We start from the raw sequence: 20,000 nt of genomic DNA on the forward strand, positions 1-20,000 counted from the left end.
TATATTTCCTCGTGATGTGGCAACAATTGTGCGACAGCGGTTACAGATGACCTGTTTTTGTTTGGTGTCTGTAACTAAGATATTCCCATATTACTGACGTGCTGTTTATCTTTGATATGAATTCGTCTATTAACGCTTCTGAAGCGGCAGACACCATCATCCCACTCATCTGCGCTTTCCCGTTAGTTTGTTTTATTGTGGGCGTTCTGCATAGTTCGGTTGAGCAATTCTGATTGGATAGAATGAAAGTGTGCTCACTCAATTGGCTAGTAAGACTGTCACACACAGACAGCAGTTATGCATTTGCTCTGGGCGGGGTAAATTAAATAATACAGATTTCATATCGCAGCCTCTTGCGATTAGCTAATCGCAATGTCTCAAATCGCGATGGCAATTCGACTTCGATTAATCGCAGAGCCCTAGTGTTTTAGATAAAATATACTTCTTAAAAGGTGCTGCATGTAAGTTTTTGACTTTAAAACAGCATCACATGTGTGCAGATATTCAGAAACATGCTCAGTGAACACTCTTGTTTATCTGTGAAACAATGCTGAAGTCAGATATTCTGCTTTAATATGTGTTTTCCGTGCCGGAACGCTGTCTTGTTTATGGTTTTTTAACCCGCCCAATGCCAGTTTGGCCAATTATATTTCAGCACCCTGGGCTGCCTTGTTGGAAAACACATATTTCATTCATTCAGTGAGGAAGGCTCTCTAAGCATGCGTCTGTGACAGAAATGCGACCTCCAGTGGACAGCAGCAGACTCTGAAATGAGACGCAGATTCAGAGTTCCACATGAAGTTATTAATTAGCGAATAATAGCCCCCGTAGGGCGGGGCGACATGTGCACAAAATCATATCTCTGTTTTTTAGGAGGAGTGAAGGTACACGATATATATCCGGTATTTTCCCATTAACGGTTACTTGAGAAAGCCTTTATTAAAACATTATTAAAGATTTTTGGAGCAAAATATTATTCAAACACAGGGGACTCCCTCCCTGTTATTATCATATCTTCTTATATTGTTATTTGTTGTAAGAGTAGCTAACAGTGAGATATTAAAACAGAAAAAGGAAATGTTTAGTAGACAAATGCAGGTTTTTTATTTGACTTTTTTAAAAGTTTTAATAATGGTTTAATCCACCAACTGTTTGTACACTCTGCCCACACACAAATCAAGTCTTCCAGTTAAGAGGCTAAATTAAATCAATTAAACAGAATAAATACACAAATACAGCGATTAGAATATAATCAGAATTGAAGTCGATATGCACTAGCAGAGCAGAACGCAGAGTTAAATGTGTTATAGAGTAAATGTAAAGAAGAGGCCGTCGTGTATTAAATACTGAACTTATAATCAGTGAATATGAGCTGGTTTCACTTTCAAAATGCAGTATAAATTAATCTCATTTTAGCGTTTTTAATTCTTTTGAACACATTCAGGTGCTGCATGTCAACTTGACAAGGCTTCTGTTTGTTCTTGCTGTCAATTCTGAAGAAATGATTGATGAAAGGTTTCTGATAAGCCACTGTGACGGCTGCAGGTGCTGTGTGACATGTGTGCATGTGAGGGGGAGTCAGATTTATCCAGGAGGCTGATTTTGATACAACACTGGCACTGCATGTTCCTCCATATAGCATCAGTGATGGGTCGTTCTTGAACGATTCGTTCATTCTCAACAAATCTTTTGCTTGACTCATGGAGTGAATCGTTCATTTGCGCATGCGCACATTTGTGCAAGTGGAGCTCGCGTGCTGCCTTGGAGTGGTCTGTTTCACGCAGAATGCGCACGTGTGGCCTCAAAACATATCGATATGGACCATATTGGATAATCCCGCATCGTGTTGGGGAATCATATCGATATATCCCCAGAGTTCGATATACCGCCCAGCTCTATAACCCCGTGTCCTAACAACACACTACGTGATGAGATACGCAGCGATGAGCCAGTTACCACCAGATGAAACACGACAGAAATGTAAACACAGCCATTCAGAAGCTCAGAATAGTGCACTCGCTGCACTCCAACACAACGGTCAGCTTTATCATCTAATGAATACATGTTAAAGCTCTTGATGAACTGTAGATGCTGAATCACTGATATGTGTTTAGTTCAGTTTCAGATGGTTTATTTTATTCTCCAGATCTGAGCTGAACTATCTGCTGCTGCTTTCAGTATATGGCGATAACTGTGATGTAAAATGGCATTCAGACTCACATTATGAGCATTTAACACTGAATAAAGCTCATGAGCTGTACCTGAGCTGATCAGTTTTCTGTTGTTCACCTGTGAGAAACAGAAGCCGTTTCTATTATATCAGTTTCAGCTGTTGGTTAGAACAAAAACTCCTTTTAATACTGAAAATACTTCTACCGTGTGCCACTGCTTTTGTTTAGAACATGACTTAAATCTGCCTCGCTGTTGGTGTCGTCAATCTGGCAACCTGTGCTTGGGTTTGTTTTGATCCAGGAGTGCCTAGCTCCACCACTGGGTGTCAAACATACACACTGCACCTTTAACTAAACATTCAAAGCTCTTCATCACAAGTGACATAAGAACTATTGGACAGAAATCATTCGATCCTGAGGGCTTATGAACGTCTGCTACTGGAATTATTCTAGATGTTCTCCATGAAGCAGGAGCAACAGTGGAGTGATGAGACACTTTAAACACATCAGTAAACCCGCTGCAGCACAGTGCTGTAGGACACTTCCACATGTGCCATCAGGACCCGGGCTTCTACAGGGGTTACAGTTACTACACATCTGTCTGAGCTCAGTTATCTTCATGTGGAAACCTGCTGACGGATGTGTGTCAGATCAACTGGGAACACCAGCATGTAGCATCACTGCCTCCTACACTCAGTGGAGGACAGGAGTGGAGCTGATCTGCCATCTCCAGCCCCTCACACACATGCAGCTTTGGAGGAGGTTTACATCAGGGGAGCCCAAACTCAGTCCTGGAGGGCTGGTGTTCTGCAGAGTTTAGCTGCAACACACCTGCCTGAATGTGTGTAGTACACCTGGATGAGCTTCATCAGCGGCTCAGCTGTGTCTGATTGGGGTTGAAACTACAATATGCAGGACACCGGCTCTCCAGGACTGCTCTACATCTTGTGTGTGTGTGTGTGTGTGTGTGTGTGTGTGTGTGTATCTCTCTGTTCCCGCTGTATTCTCTAAACTGCAGGACTGACCTCTGATCAGGTTTATAAACGCTTCACGAGTATCTGCTTCTGTTCTGTGTGTTATTACGCAACAGCCGCCATTAACGGACACACACACACACACACACACACGCACACATTCTCACTCTCTCACACACTCACCCGCCGCTGTGCGGAACACCGAATGACATCTGATGTCTTCAGTTTAATCTTCTGCTCTTTATTAATCGAGTGGAAACGCTCTGTTTCTGACGCTCCAGCAAAAACAGCCGACGGAAACGCAGAAGCCCGTCACTTCCGCTGCCCTCGCGCACGCGCAGCATTCATACGCTGGACGCCCGCCGCGCGCTTCTTGTCACTTCAAGAGCAAGTTTCTGTATTTATGAATAAAACTCAAAGTATAACTAATTAAAATAATAAACATTTCTCCATAATAAAGCAAACTCGTACAGATTTAACACTTTATAATCACGTTAGTATCGCGTTCATTCTACTTGAGCGCAGATTCAACACTTCCCATTCATCAAGCTTTATAGAACAGCATCGATATAAAACAAATCATCACAGACTGTTCTACATGTATACTCTTTTATCTCATTATTGTTTGATATGGTTTATATTTTTACTGTACTGCATGTCTTTATATGCTGTTATTATTATATTTTTTCCACAAAAATATAAATGTAAAATATAATCTAATTAAATTATTAAATATAATTAAAATTAAAATCACGTGTCAATAAATAAATCCATATTTAATCTGAGCTGTAAATCTTTGTGTGTTGTTCCGGTCTCATCCAGCAGGTGGCGCTGCAATCCCGCGGGTCCGGTCCGTGTTTCCGTTCTCGTCAGTGGGAAATCAGATTTTATTTTATTGTTATTAACAATGGACTGACACTTCAGATAAGATTTGCTTCTCCTGTAACAATAGTAAGAACAGTAAACTAATTAGATCCCCGTTCAAAGCAGATATTACCACAGTCCCATGTGTGAGTCCATACTGGATACATGTGTGCAAAACATTGACATGGAAGAAGGTCTGGCTCTTACCCAACCGAGACCTGCTGACAAACAAAGCTGGAGAAATAGCATATAATAATTCACAAGTTTTACCCGTCAAAGGAGCATATTAAAAGATTTAATAAGCATATTGATGTAATGTGCACTTTCTGATTCGGCACTGCCCGCTTGTCCAAATCTCTGCTCTGATATTTGCAGTTTTATTGCAGAAAGACTTGAAGTTATTTTGAAGGATGGTCTTTTTGGCCTTTAGACCTCAACAGAACTAGACTGTGCCTAATGAAACTTTCATTATTAATCTCATTATTCTTCTTGATGTGATGTGCACTTTCTGATTACATTCATAAATGTAAATGTGCATTAAAAAACATCTTTTATTGCTTTAAACAGTGAGATCAAGCAATATGTCAACTCGATTGAGCATTCTCTAATAAAACTGTGAATGTTTGAGAACACTTTGATATCTTTTTGTAAATCTGTTTATGTTCTGTTTACGTTAAAACACCTGCACTGTAGGAATTTGAACAATTCATTATGTTTATAATGGAGATTTACATTCTTGTAAAATGTACAATTGATGAATATATATATATATATATATATATATATATATATATATATATATATATATATATATATATATATATATATATATATATATATAATTGCCAATACTTGAACAGTAACAGGAAGGCATTAATACTTTTTATAATTACACAAAAGACCTAACAATCAATTTACACACATTCACAATCTTTCCATCCTCATTAATAATAAAAACACAACATATTTATAAATAAATAAAATAACAAAAAAATAATGATGAAGAAAAATATGTAGCAGAGGAGTTGAAGTTCTCAAAATATGAAACCAAAATCCTCTGATGAGGAGTATACATGTCTTGCTTTTTGTCTTTTCATCTCTCTTAATGTCTTCAAATAATCACAAACTCTTCTTTAAACACTAGTCTTGGGGATTTTCTTTTTAAATTTACATTTATGAATATAAGAGTTTAGTAACACCAACAAATGATTCATTATATAAGATATCTTTAAGTATTAGGCCAAACTTGATAATTACCCATGTGCAGATAAGTCTAGATATTTTCTGTTGTAGCCAAACTAATACTTCATCCTAAAATGTTTGTGTCTCATTACATAGGAAAACAAGAGTTCAATCATTTCAATATCTAAATTACAAAAGTAGCAGACATCAATATTGAATTTTAACCTTTAATTATCTGCAGGATTAATGTGATTCATAGTTTTAAAGTGCACTTCTTTACATTTAGGATTTTTCTAATATCATACAGATTATTCTTATCATAATGAGACAATAAATAAGCTCTCTTAACAGTCCTAGAACACAACACTGTGTCGGACAGTCTCTCAAATAATTGTTTGAGCATTTTCTATCTGTAAAGTTAACATTTTCTATCTTAAGATCAATTATTTTGGGGGTTATTGTTGAATATTTCATTTATTTATTATTTATTATGGGTTGTGGCTGGAAGGGCATCTGCTGTGTAAAGCATATGCTGGATAAGTTGGTGGTTCATTCCGCTGTGGTGACCTCTGATGAATAAAGTGACCTGAAGGAAAATGAATGAATGATGTCAATAAAGCAAAACACACCGATCAGCCAGCTCAATCATCTGAAATGAACATTAGTATCAGTTACTCAGAGTTTGTGGATCAAACACTCATTAATTCTGTCTGGAAGGAATCTGTAATAATGAACAAGTATATGAGGATGGAGGGTTGCATTTCCTTGATTTCTTTTCTTTAAACAACACAAAGTTAATCAGGTGATTTATATGTAATCCACATTTAATCTGGAATTAATCCACAATTATTATTATTATTATTATCTTTCAAATGAGAAGGTTTCCTCTTTATACACATTAGTAACTCGGCTATAACCCTGCATTATCATTGATCTAAACTACACTGACTTTTCTCCACTATCTGGAATAGTCACTGTGTCACTGCGTTTACTTCAGTTATTCAGTTCAGCTCTCCTTTTAGATTACAAAGAGTTTTAAAGCAAGTCTTATTTCCCTGTGGAATTTTCCACTATACCGGATGTGATTCCTGAAAGAGTTCTAATGATCTTCAGGGGTTATGTTGGGTTACCCAGCACCTCATCTATTACACCCATACTGGAAACTTCAATATGTGTTTATCACAACAAACACCGATCTCTCTTTCAAAAGGAAGCTGTAACAACTCAATATGTGATGTTTTATTGGAAGATAACGGCTGATCAGGGAAAATGTCCGGTCTTTGTCTTTCAAATCTAGAATAATTAACAAGATTAGAGTCATTTCATTCAAACTCTCCAGGTTTATCTCCTTCACTTTAGTCAATCGGTGAAGTTTGTTCCTCCACTGGCTTGCTTGGTTTGGGTCTTGTGTTTCTGCGCATGGATGGATTTGCTCTTCAGTGTTTGGACTCTCAGCAGTGAAGATTAACCCACACTGAACTGAACTGAGCTCTGAACACTGGACTGACACCGCTTCAGTTTAGAACTTCTGTGTTCAGCTGCTGTGACACTGCTGAAATAAAGATGAACTGAATTGAAACTGTTAAATACATTTGACCCATCCAAGACTGAGATATGCTGTTCCTACAGTAATGTCCTGAATTAAACTGGTGTTTATATACAGTTGAAGTCAGAATGATTAGCCCCCCCCCCCCTGAATTATTAGCTCCCCTGCATATATTTTCCTCCAGTTTCTGTTTAAGAGAGCAGATTTGTTCAACACATTTCTAATCATAATAGTGTTAATAACTCATCTCTAATAACTGATTGATTTTCTCTTTATCATGATGACAGTAAATAATTTGATCTTCCTTTTAGCAACTTTTAACCTTAATAGTGTGTAAAAGTGTGTTTTCTGCACATGTGTATGCGTGTGCAGTGCTATATTGTGTGTGTGTGTGTGTGTGTATTACACTACAGACACTGTGTAATAAACTGCAGCACATTTTCTGTTATCATACAGACACATTTCTCTAGATATTACTTCTTATATTATCCCTAAAATGTCAGTAAAAGTCACTTTGTTAAACTGCAGAGTTGAATATTCACCATCAGAAGTGGACAGAGCAGAGATCAACATCCCATAATGCAATTCACCACCGCTAATAAACACTAAACACACTAAATACTGCTCATTAACAGATATTTTTATCAGTGTTTTTGGATTGAACTGTATTCCCGGGTTTCTTGTTATCTTTTAAGGATGCGTTATTTGGATTTTTCAATAGTTCTGATAATAAAAGTAATGAATATTTAATATGAAACTGTTTAAACCACACCTCTGCTGAACGCTGCATTCTGATTGGCTGATGGTCACTCTCAGGTGTTTGGTTATTGTCAGATAAAGGCACAGCTAAAGTAGTTCCGGCAGGTTTTTACAGCTTCATTGCACTTCATAATAGACTCTCAGATACAACATCTCAACAGTGGATTTAGGTGGCGTAACTATAATATAAACAGTTGAATCTAATCTAATCTAATAAACAGAATAATGCACTCGGGGATGGTGGATTATTAGAGAATAAAGCACAGCTGAGGTGAAACAGTCACTATTATTTCATTGTTCATCATCAATTATTCCTAACACAATAATCAACAGTGTCAAGGTGGTGCAGTGAGCAGCACGATCGCCTCACAGCAAGAAGGTTGCTGGTTCAAGCCTCAGCTGGCTCAGTTGACGTTTCTGTGTGGAGTTTGCATGTTCTCCCCGTGTTGGTGTGGGTTTCCTCCGGGTGCTCCGGTTCCCCCCACAGTCCAAACACATGCGCTATAGGGGAATTGGGTAAGCTAAATTGGCCAAAGTGTATGAGTGTGCATGGATGTATCCCAGTGATGGGTTTCAGGTGAAAGGGCATCCGCTGCGTAAAACATGTGCTAGATAAGTTGGTGGTTCATTCCACTGTGGCGAGCCCAGATTAATAAAGGGACTAAGCCGAAAATGAATGAATGAAAATATTGAACACACACAGAGGCAGTAGGAGGCGGCGCAGGCTCTTTGTACATAAATCTGTTTATTTTCTCTTCATTTGTACACCATGAGAAATAATGATTTAGAACAGAAACAGATCCCTGATTACCGTCACCGCTTCCACAGAAAAGAAACTTACGCAGAACAGACGTGAAGTATCGTTACTAAACCACAGGCCGCTCGTATCTCCAAAGCACAAATATATACAATAAATTAATATTCAATAAACGTTTGCATAACCACTTAGTGCATGGCTCAAGATTTCCTGAGAATAGTTGCGCACAAAAGTCAAATAAATCAAAGAATCTAAGGCAGCTTGACCTTTCACATAAACAAAATCAGATTTCTGCAAAGAACTCAATCAGAAGAGCGTAATCGTTTATAAAGGGGGAAACGAGGATTCACAATCAGGAGCAGTACTTCACAACACAAAGAAAGATCCCATTTTAGTGCAAATAAACTGTCAGCAGTAACGTACACAGAATCCCCCAGGATGCACCCTGACATCAGGCCACGGCTGCGGTAATATTGCTTCAATATTCAAGAGGAGAAAGAGCCACGAGCTCCTGCAGCGAAACAAGGCGGCTAAAGCTATAGTTCTGAGGTTATTCGAGACTTATTATGATTCACATAATGTAAATATATATATATGTGTGTGTGTAAATATCATATTCCAAAATATCTCAGATATGCATTTGCTTCAAAAAAGGCAAGACTCCTCCTCGTGTCGTGCTGGTCTGCGGAGGGACTGAACTTTTATTGTGCAAAACTTGCAATCAAAGGATGCCTGAATCTCAGTCTCTACTACACCTGAGCGTTTACACACACACACACGCACACACACACACACACTCGCGAAACTGAGATCAGATGTGCGCCTCGTCTACCTGCAACCATTACAATAAAAAGGCAAAACCGACCCGAGACCAGGCTCCAGGAGGAGAGCAGATGCGGAAGAACCCAAGCGCCACAACCAGGACAGTCACAATAAATATCAAACCAAAATAAATAAATAGAATAGTTTACAAAAGACTTCTCCATCCTGCGCTTTCTGTGAAGGAAAACTAGATCCGCTCTCAAAATCCAGCCCGAACAGAAGAGACGTAAACCAAAACCATCTGAGATCCACAAGCTCAAAGCTGCAGGAGAACGAGGACCTGGTCCAGCTGAAGACGCTTTAAAGGCTACAAATATATCTGGAGCATTCACGTACTGAAGTGAAGTGTCAGCTAGCCAGTACTCTTTGGTATGAAAGAAACTCCTATCATTCAAAAAAATAACTCATTCCCTTTGGAGAAGGCTAAATTGAAGAGCAGCTAACGTAAATTCTTCAGTAGATTCCCCTTCATCACGAGACCCTGAGCGTCGCTGCACCGCCTTGCCTGTAGGTGGCACCATCGCCATAGAAAACAAGGCCACGCCCCCTCCCCGCCCACAATTCTGCATACTCAATTCATTCATTAGTCTGTTTTTGAAACAGGTTTGTTCAATCACTCAAATGTTTGCATAGCGTCAACATCCTCGGCACTCCAACATAAACAAAAGACGAATGTCCAAACGCCGTCGCTTTGGACAAAACCACAGAAACACAAACAAGAGACCCTTCAGGAGCCCACCAGCACCAGGAGCAGAGAGAGATGCCACTGCGGGACTGATATATGGAAGCTACACACACACACAGACACACACACACACACACACTCAGGGGCGGGATCACTCCTCCTCTTGCTCCTCCTCTTCCACCTCCTCCTCCTCGTATGTGTTGTGTGTGATGGTGCCGCTGCCATGTGGAGATGATCCTCCATCTTTGCCTATGGGTCCCGCCACCGCCACCGCCCGCCAAAGAAGCTCCGGGTAGGGAATCCGCAGTGGGACCCCCGGCCCCTCCAGGAGCCCTGCCATGTGCTCTGCGTGCTGCTGGTGGAGGGTGAAGGACTCCAGGGGCGGGGAGTCGCTGCTGGGGGTGGGGCCAGGGGCCCGGCGAGGTCGGCGGGGGCGGAGCTCCAAGCAGCTGTGGCCCTTGCGGTGGCGCTGCAGGTGGTCCTCGCGGGCGAAGGCTTTGTGGCACAGCGGGCACTCGAAGGGCCGGTCGCCGCTGTGCAGGGACAGGTGGTTCTTCAGGTCATAGGAGTGCAGGAAGCGCGCCGGGCAGCTGGGGCAGGGGTACGGCCGCTCGCCCGTGTGCTTACGCATGTGGATCTTCAGCTTGTCGTTCCTGAAAACAGACGTGAGGTTAACATCTGCACACCACAGACAGAGGAAAGACGAGACTCAGCTTGATGCGCTTGAGCTCCACCACCCTCACTGGCAGAGCTGAGAGAAAAACACAACGCTATTGGCTGATTTTTAAAAAAGGGGTGGAGCTACTCTATGTCCCGCCCTCACATAACCTTTGAGTCAGTATGTTTTATTCTTTAGCTACTACACTCCCATAATTCATAGCCCTGATCATGCGTGTGCAGCTGTTACCGTGTGAAGCGCACTCCGCAGGCGGTGCACTGGAACGGTTTCTCTCCGGTGTGTGTTCGCATGTGCCGCGGCAGCTTCCCGGCTCCGTGGATGATCTTCTGGCAGACCGGGCACTGCTGCGGCGTCTGGGACTTCCTCTTCCTCCCACTCACAGCTGTGGCTCCGCCTCCTCCTCCGTCCGCCTGCTGTGATTGGCTGTGGTGGGGAGTGGCCCGCCCCTGCAGGTAGGGATGGACGATATATATTATCATATACAATATACCAGTAAAATTATCCACAAGGAAACAATAGAAACTGCTTAATCGATAAAACCTGTTATTGATCTCACGTGTTTGAGGCTGACAGACGTTCATGCTAACGTCATAGCATCAGTGGAGTGTTTAAAATGACTCATACAGTACATTTATGATGAAGGATAGCTCAATTAGCATTATAAATATACTTTATGCCAATTAATCCATACACTGGCACAGAGCGTTCTTTACTGTCTTCATCAGGGTATATGCAGGAGTCCTAAAGGAAATCTCAATACCTTTTTAAGACTTTTTAAAGACTTTCTCAGAGTATTTTAAGATCTCTTCAAGATCTAATCAGTATCAAACCTTTAGCTTAATAAACAGTTGTGGTAAAATAGATGAATGGAGCACAAGCATGCAACAGAACTCAGATAAGCTCTGAAGAAACCTTGAATGAATACATTACGCAGTTGTTTTCAGCGACAGGCTTCAGCCACTGTTTAAACTCGTCTTTCTTCAAACAGGAGACGCAAACTTGCATGTTCCCATTTTGCCGTCTGTTTCGCTCTATGGTTTGGCTACATGTGGAGAGCGTCACATCACCTTCCCGTGTTTGATGCACATTACGCTGGCCACCACGGGCCCTCTGACAACCTTTCACGGATGAAAGTAAGTCAAGACGGGAGGTAGCTAGAATTGTCCCAACTCTCCGCCGCCCCGGCCCGAACCAATCGCATGTATCGAGCACGCTGTTGCTAATATTAGAAGAAAAATGAATATATTCATGCTATTTTGGAGTCAAACACTTTGGACAACGCTTGAACAAAATTTCAGACCTCGTTACAAACCCGATAAAGATTTATTGTTGGCCTTTTGCCTTTATTAGATAGGGAGCAGGAAGCAAAGTTGGAGAGAGAGAGAGAGGGTAGGGATTTGTCCTCAAGCTGGAATTTGAACTCGGGATGCCCTGACGTGCTGCTGCACCATTTGTCGACGCGCTAACCACTAGGCTATTACGCCGATGCGATTAAGACTTTTGAATACCTTTTAAGGACCTTCATTTTCTCATAATTGATTTATCAACTTTTAATACTTTTTAAGGCCCTGCGGACCCCCGCTTCATGTTTGATCGGTTTCTCTCATGTTTATCCTGACTGCAACTGACATCCTCCTCCCCAATGTATTCACCTTATTCTCTGCGTACGAGTGGGCGCAGGCAGTTGAATCTTTTTTGCTCGAGACTTCCGGTCTCGTTCACTTCCATTCATTTTTAGACGTTAAAAACAGCTGGTTCTGCTGCTTGATGCTGCAAACTGGTGTTTTCTTATGATATTATTCTGCTTTGTCTGTATATTCCTGCAAACACTTGCTTGAAGAGTGAGTAGTGTGACCGTTTTCTGCCGTTTAGTATTCCTAGTCATTTCTCCCATAGACAGCTGAATCAGAAGTTCTAAAACACTCGCAAAAACGCGCGCACTTCCCCATCACTGAATAAGGTAATAAGTGGAGTATGGAGATCATGCTTGAGGGCGCTCTCTAGCGTACAGTAATAATGAAACAGAAATAACATTACAATGTAAGCTCCAGGTCTTAGGGTTCATTCACACTGAATGTGTCTTTAATTCTAAAACGCTTGATACAGCGCTCAGGAATGGGTTTAATAAAAGCACAGTGCAGTGTGAGGTCTATGTGACATAACATTATGAGTGTGGTGTAATATCAACAATAACAGACCCATTAGAAATAGGAAAATAACATGTTATTATGAGTTAAAAATCATCACATAACGCCATAGTGAGCGCCTCCTCCGGCATGATATAATGGTAAATAAACCATTGTGATGCCAACTTTTTACTATAAAAAGAAGCTCGCACTGTTTGCCCCGCCTCCGAGCTCTTCTGATTGGTCCACTGCTGTGGATCGAGGTGCACTTCGTGAGTTGAAGATCTTTAAACTTCACATGGCGTCTAAAAAACACAGCACTCACGTGCGCAGATGCAAGCGTAACGGTCAGAGATGCTCATCAAGCACATGTTTACATTAAAAAATAATTGAAAAGCAGCACGCTGGTTATATGATGAAGCCTGACTTGCAGCTTTAGGATTTAAACATGGTTGCACAGTGGGCATCCAGGAGCAGGGCTGAATAGGTTGTTTTCACATGACATCATTGATGACAAGCGAGATTCAGATGGAGGGCAGGAAGTGATTCTTCCACACAGGAAACGCTATCAATTTTTGTGTGTTTTATGTTGTTTATAATTATTTAAGTCGGCCAAAATAAGAAATACCGAACAGCTTTTATAGACTTCTAAAAGTTTTTGCTCATGAAAAGCCAGCACGTAATAAACATTTATTCAATACATCCACATGTGTACAAACTTTTTGAATGCGATAATTCGTTTGACACCACCAATAAAGATTATATACAGGTCTAGCTGTGTGTATAAATATGATAAAGTGTTATATAAAAATCAGATACTAACACCACCACACTTATACAACATCCAGGAGGATACAAATAACACACCCTGCCATGTAGTCGCTCCAATGAAATCTTGTTTTGCAATAATCCTAGTCTTTACTGGCATTTTGGTGGAATAAACAGCCGTAACGTTAACGTCTATATGCACAGCAGGGGTGAATGCTTTATGATGGTAAAAATGGCAAAAAAGAAATGCAACCCCTGTGACAAAACTAGACCGTTATTATTGTTGAGCACTTTTCCCCCTGACAAAAATAAATCAATAATAATGTAGACGATGCGTCCACGCTTTCGTATGCTTTCATCTGTTATTTCGAGGTGTCTGGAAGATCTCACTGCAAAAAAAGATTTTCTGACTTAGATTTTTTAGCTTATTTCTAGTCCACATATCTAAAAATGCTTACATCAAGAAGAATTTTCTAGACAAGCAAAACATATTGTCTATGTCTCATGTTTTAAGAGTTAATATGCCGTCGACGCCAGTGGTGTAGTGGTTAGTGCGTCGACACATGCACTCCAGTGCTCATGGTGACCCGAGTTCCCACCTTGTGGTCCTTTGCCGATCCTTCCCCTCTCTTTGCTCCCCATGCTTTCCTCTCAATAATCTCTACTGTTCTATACATTAAAGGTAAAAACCCAGATGTAATTTACATTTACATTTAGTCATTTAGCAGATAATTATATAATTTATATATAATTATATAATTAATTATATATATATAAAAAAACTAATTAATACGCCAAAATTAAGTGAGTTTTTCCTTAAAACAAGCTAAATAATCTGCCAATGGGGGAAGCAAAATAATCTAATGTCAAAAGGACAAACAAAACAAAGATTATTTTGCTTCCCCCATTGGCAGATTATTTAGCTTGTTTTAAGGAAAAACTCACTTCATTTTGGCAGATTATTTCTGAAAACAACACAATATGTTTTGCTTGCCTAGAAAACGCTTCTTGATATCAGAAATTTTAGATATTTGGACTAGAAACAAGCTGAAAAATCTAAGTCAGAAAATCATTTATTGCAGTGCATTGGGGAACACTATAGTAATTCATAATAAACATGTTTTTGAACCACATAGTAATGTGTACAGCTCTTTATTAATGAATGCTACAGAATACTGCAGCATAGTAAACTGATAATAAATACTGTAATATGTTAGTGTAAACTGTGGTGATGTTGTAAGCTTATAGGGTAAAGAACTGAAGCATAGTGAATAATTTGTTTATAACTACAGTAGTGTTGCACCACAGCAACAATATAATTACTACGATATAATTATGCTTCCAAACACTATAGTATATTTCATGTGCATAACTTACACAGTATCTACCGCCTCGATGATGGCAAATACATGTTAGTTAAGTAGGAAACTCAGCTCTCTTCATGATATAAGGATCATGCCTAGGCCCACACGGAATCTGCACACGCAGAAATCTGCAGATTTTTGGCCCGTCTAATTATTTACTCTTGTAAATGTGTGTAAATCTATATTTATTCAGTTTATTTATTAATTTCCGTAAAATTACTGACTAATATTAAAATGTTCATATGATTTATTTATAATACAGTGTGTACAGTAATATGTTCTGTGTTTTAATAGAGATATTATATGAAAAACCTTTCTTTATTTACCAAATAAGTGGATCTAATAAGATTTGCATTGTAAACATTAAAAATAAAAGGTAAAAAGGTATTATTTTTATTATTTCATATATTACATTTTTAGTTTTGATACTTGCAAAATTATTCTGCATAAATCCACAGATTTCTTACATAATTCTCCGCAGAAATAGCAGAAAATGTCCACAGATTCAGTCTAGCCCTGATCATACTCAACATATGTGCTGATTTTCTATTTATATCTCCTTTAAATGTGGTATAAATCGCAAAAACGCGGACTTTCCTCTCTGTTTCCCATTCAGTTTTTACTTCCTGTCCTCCATCTGAATCAAAACCACGAGATTGAAAACAACCTATACCTTTATTTGGTAATAAAAATATATATATATATATATAAAAAACATATAACATAAAAGCCTTATTAAACTCCCAGTGGATAATTATGAACTATCAATCAATAATCCTGTTATCAATTCTCCCCCTTACCACTACATCTCTGTTCGTGTGTTCATATGAAAGTGTCCCAATTCTCTTTAGCTTAAAGGAGTAATTCCCAATTCCCAGAGGGATATTTCCAGCCCTAAGAGTAGGCGGAGGGGAAGGGGTATAAAACAGAACAGGGATTGGGCCTAAACTCCAGTATATATCGTGATATGCGCATATCGGCCATCCCTACCTGCGGGCCAAACTCCTCCTCCTCTGAGGGCGTGTCTTCGGGTCTTTGTGGGATGGGCGTGGCCTCTTGCAGCCAGGTCCCACCTCCATTCATCAGCACCCCAGCGCCGGGTGGCGGGTGTCCCTCGTAGCCGTGTATGTCCTCAGAGCGCCGGCACACAGGTCTGGCAGGAGACACGGAGCAGCGGTCCTGCTTGCGGCGGGATGGCAGTGGCTCCGCCTCCTCCACTGCATCCGTGGGGGCGTCGCCTGTTTCGCCCAGGATGTCCCGGCAGGCGTCGGCCACACACTGGATGCCTAGCAGCTGCGCCCCCTTCAGGACGTCCCGCATGCCGGAGCTGCGGATGGTGAGCGTGGCGGTGTAGGCAAACTCCAGCAGCGCCGCCAGAGCGTCCGGCGCCACGCAGTCCAGCTGGCACACGCTGCAGCTGTCTCCCGCGCCCTCGCCACCCTCGCCCTCCTCCGCCCCAAACAGCCGCCGGAAGTACAGGCTGACGGCCGCCATGACGGAGCGGTGCGTGGGGTAACGGGCACCGCGGGAGGTCAGCGTGAGGTCACAGAGCAGGCCGCGGCGCCGCTGGGCGTTCAGCCGAGACAGCAGCTCATTACTGTGCTCCGGGAAGGGGATCCCGATCAGACCGTCCTCTCCTGGAGACATCGCCACCTGCAGGCACAGATGAGAAGCATGCGGTTAACACACACACACACACAGGGAACTGCACAGCATTCACACACATTCATTTATTTGGCTTAAGTCTCAATTTTAGAGGTCACCACAGCGGAATGACCCGCCAACTATTCCAGTATATGTTTTACACAGTGGATGTCCTTCCAGCTGCAACCCAGTACTGACAAACACCCATACACACTCATTCTCACACACACACTCATACACTACAGCCAATTTACGGCCAACTCATCAATTCCCCTATAGTGCATGTGTTTGGACTGTGGGGGAAACCGGAGCACCCGGAGGAAACCCACACCAACACGGGGAGAACATGCAAACTCCACACAGAAACACACACTCACCCAGCCGGGACTCAAACCAGCGACCTTCTTGCTGTGAGGCCACAATGTTAACCACTGAGCCACCATGCTGCTCCATTCACACACATACTAGGAAAATATAATTTATTCTATAATGAGTCTTCTGATCACGACATTTCTTCTATTGTTATCAGCTGTTCTTAAATCAGTTATTATTATAATACGCTTTACTTGTAAAGCCCTTCTCCTACAGAACTCAGAGTGCTTCACAATCATAAACGAATATTAAAGAACAACAACATCAACGTCAGGAACTCATAAAAACAGATTAATATATGAAATAAATAACAAATATAATCAGATAAACACACACACACGTGCACTAATATAAACGCATTCATACATATACACAAACACAGTACATACATATGCATTTATACAGTATGGAAATTATGATAGCAAGAACCAAAATTGGAAAAATAAAATCAGGAGGAACCCATCTAATACTGTTGTTATTATCTGCAATGAAACACAAGTCAGAGTAAATCTGGATATCACTACTCATTTATTTGCATTTCCCAACTTTTACTGATTTGGGTTTCATTGTTTATCACAGTGGAATGAACCGCCACTTACTCAACAGAAGTATATATTTTAATTTCAGGTGGTCTGTGATGTGTTTTATGTTTGGTCAAATAATTTCTAGTGATTTTTTAGCTAATTACAGTGTCTTCTCCTGATAGCTGGATTTAGAGGCTTTTGCTAAAAAAGCAGTAGTGGATTTAGCTGGTTTAGACACAAAAGAAAATTTACCTTGTTTAAAAACAAAGAATTGTTTAGAGTGACATTTATGAAAAAAGGGTATTTTATTTACCAGCTAATAACCTGTTCATTATCTATAAAATAAAACTTCTGAACCTAATCAGAGGAGCCTGATAGAGAATGCTCATATACAAGAAAACAGGTCTGATGGATTTAGAGGGTTCTGCATCTGAACTCTTCATATATGCACATACACACTGTACATGCAGTTATGTAGTGATCATATTAAAATTAACCACTTTTAATGTTTTAAATTTCAGGTTAAACATTTTTATATGTTAAAGGTGCAGTCTGTACTGCTGTGGTTCAACTAGGTAATGCAGCCCAGATTAAAAATATTCCCTCTGCCCCTCTCTGACCACTTGACGCACACACACAGGTTGCCAGATTAAAAGAAAGTACAGCCTCATCTGATTGGTCAAATTTGGATAAACAGCCTATGCATGCAGATAAAATAAATATACTAAATAAAGTTATGGGCAAATCTCTGACAAATCAAAATGAAGCTCCATCTTTGGACAGAAACTCTTTAGTTTAAAAGAATCAGGTCAACCCTAAAAGACGGGGCTCATTTATTTGAAGTAATCTCAGACTCTTCTTTATTTTCTACAAATAGCTGGAGTGTATTCAGGCACACACATGTTTATTCAGCATTCATCAGTTTTAATAACTGATCAACACTTTGGGTTTAGTTTTGCGCTGTCTAGTTTTTACTGTGTGTGTTTTTAGAGTTTTATTGTTCTGTTTATAAAACAGTAGAGCTGCGTTCCCATCAATTCAACAGCACAGTATAATCAATGAATTAACATTAATGATAGTGTTTCTAAAAGAGCTAAGAAAGGAGGACGGTTACTGTCTTAAAAACAGAGGAATCCAGCACAGAGCTACAGCTTCAAATCTGACTTAAACACAACATTTCAGCAGTAAACATCCACCCATTCTATTAAAAGTCCAATTATACATGGAAAAACTCCTCTCATCTGCCTGTGCTTGGACAAACCGTCAAACTAACAGAATGTGATGCAAGAATCTCTCTCTCTCACACACACACACACACACACACACACACACACACACACACACACACACACACACACACACACACACACACACACACACACACACACACCTGAGAAAATCACAGGTAAAATAAGAGCTACAGAATTAAATATACAAACACCTGAAGGCACTAATCACTGAAGTTACCAGATGACTATTCAACCATCCCTAATCTGACGCAGATATAAACTATGTGCCAGAAAAATAATCACACACACACACACACACACACACACACACACACACACACACACACACACACACACACACACACACACACCTCTTGCTTTTTACTTCATGTGATGGAGGGTTTTAATAAGGGCTTAAGCGTCCTGCAGGCCTCCTCCCAAACGCAAAACGCTAATTTAGGACGCACCCAATCCAGAGCAAGCAGGATCAGCGGATCAGACACACACACACACACACACAGATCCTCGTGTCGTGCATGAGAATGCAAACTGATATTTGGTACACATTATGGACAGTAAATGTTATGATTTCATTAGAGACGCTGCAGCTCAACATCCTCCAATCTGCCTGAAAGCTGGACAAACTGCATGTGTGTGTGTGTGTGTGAAAGTGTGTGTGTTTTTGTGTGCACAGAGTACATGCATGTATGTGTGCATGAGTGCACGTACATCCGTGCATGCACGTATGCATCCGTATGTGTGTGTGCGTGTGGACGCATACATTTGTGTGTACTGTACTGTGTGCATTGTATGTGTGTGTACTGTATATGCACATGTGTTTGTGTGCATGCATATGTTTGTGAGTACATGCATGCGTGTGCATGTGTGTGTGTGTGTGTGTGTGTGCAGGGTTGTGTGGGTGGGGTAAACACTATGGGACACAGAAGAACAGGGAGAAATTTGACTTCTATTTTCCACTTGAGATTTACATCACAACCTGCTCCGAGGAGAGTTTCCATCTGCAGGAACACACACACACACACACACACACACATTCAGAAACACTCAAACAAACACACACACACACACACACACACACACACACACACACACACACACACACACACAAACAAAAAAACACACACACACACATTAAAAAACACTCAAACACACACACACACACACACACACAAACACACACACACACAAACTATACACAAACTACACACAACACAAGGGTTTAGCAGGTAAAAACAAAACAAAAACACACACACACACACATACATATAAAAACACTCAAACAAACACACAAACAAACACACACACACACACACACACACACACGCAGACACACACACGCACACAATAAAAAACACTCAAACAAACTCACACACACATACATATAAAAACACTCAAACACACACACACACACACACACACACACACTCAAAAACACTCAAACCAACACACACACACACACACACTCAAAAACACTCAAACCAACACACACACACACACACTCAAAAACACTTCA

General features: G+C 40.7%; 2 protein-coding genes across 8 annotated transcripts in view; both read right to left on the bottom strand.

The window, feature by feature from the left end:
- Positions 1-3,455, bottom strand: part of khdc4 (KH domain containing 4, pre-mRNA splicing factor) — a 14,062-nt gene extending 10,607 nt beyond the window's left edge. For all 4 annotated transcript variants that reach the window (XM_056475456.1, XM_056475454.1, XM_056475455.1 and 1 more), the window contains exon 1: positions 3,329-3,455. In XM_056475456.1, coding sequence (XP_056331431.1) covers positions 3,329-3,357 — 29 coding nt within the window. In that variant the 5' untranslated portion in view covers positions 3,358-3,455. The remainder of the gene's footprint in view (positions 1-3,328) is intronic.
- Positions 3,456-8,221: 4,766 nt separating this feature from the next.
- Positions 8,222-20,000, bottom strand: part of zbtb7b (zinc finger and BTB domain containing 7B) — a 43,920-nt gene continuing 32,141 nt past the window's right edge. For all 4 annotated transcript variants that reach the window (XM_056475375.1, XM_056475377.1, XM_056475374.1 and 1 more), the window contains 3 exons: positions 15,688-16,350; positions 10,668-10,885; positions 8,222-10,413 (listed from right to left, as the gene is read on the bottom strand). In XM_056475375.1, the coding sequence (XP_056331350.1) occupies positions 9,912-10,413; positions 10,668-10,885; positions 15,688-16,344 (1,377 nt within the window). In that variant the 5' untranslated portion in view covers positions 16,345-16,350 and the 3' untranslated portion in view covers positions 8,222-9,911. The remainder of the gene's footprint in view (positions 10,414-10,667; positions 10,886-15,687; positions 16,351-20,000) is intronic.

The sequence above is a fragment of the Danio aesculapii genome, chromosome 16 (genome assembly GCF_903798145.1).
Source record: "Danio aesculapii chromosome 16, fDanAes4.1, whole genome shotgun sequence".
NCBI classification, from domain to species: Eukaryota; Metazoa; Chordata; class Actinopteri; order Cypriniformes; family Danionidae; genus Danio; species Danio aesculapii.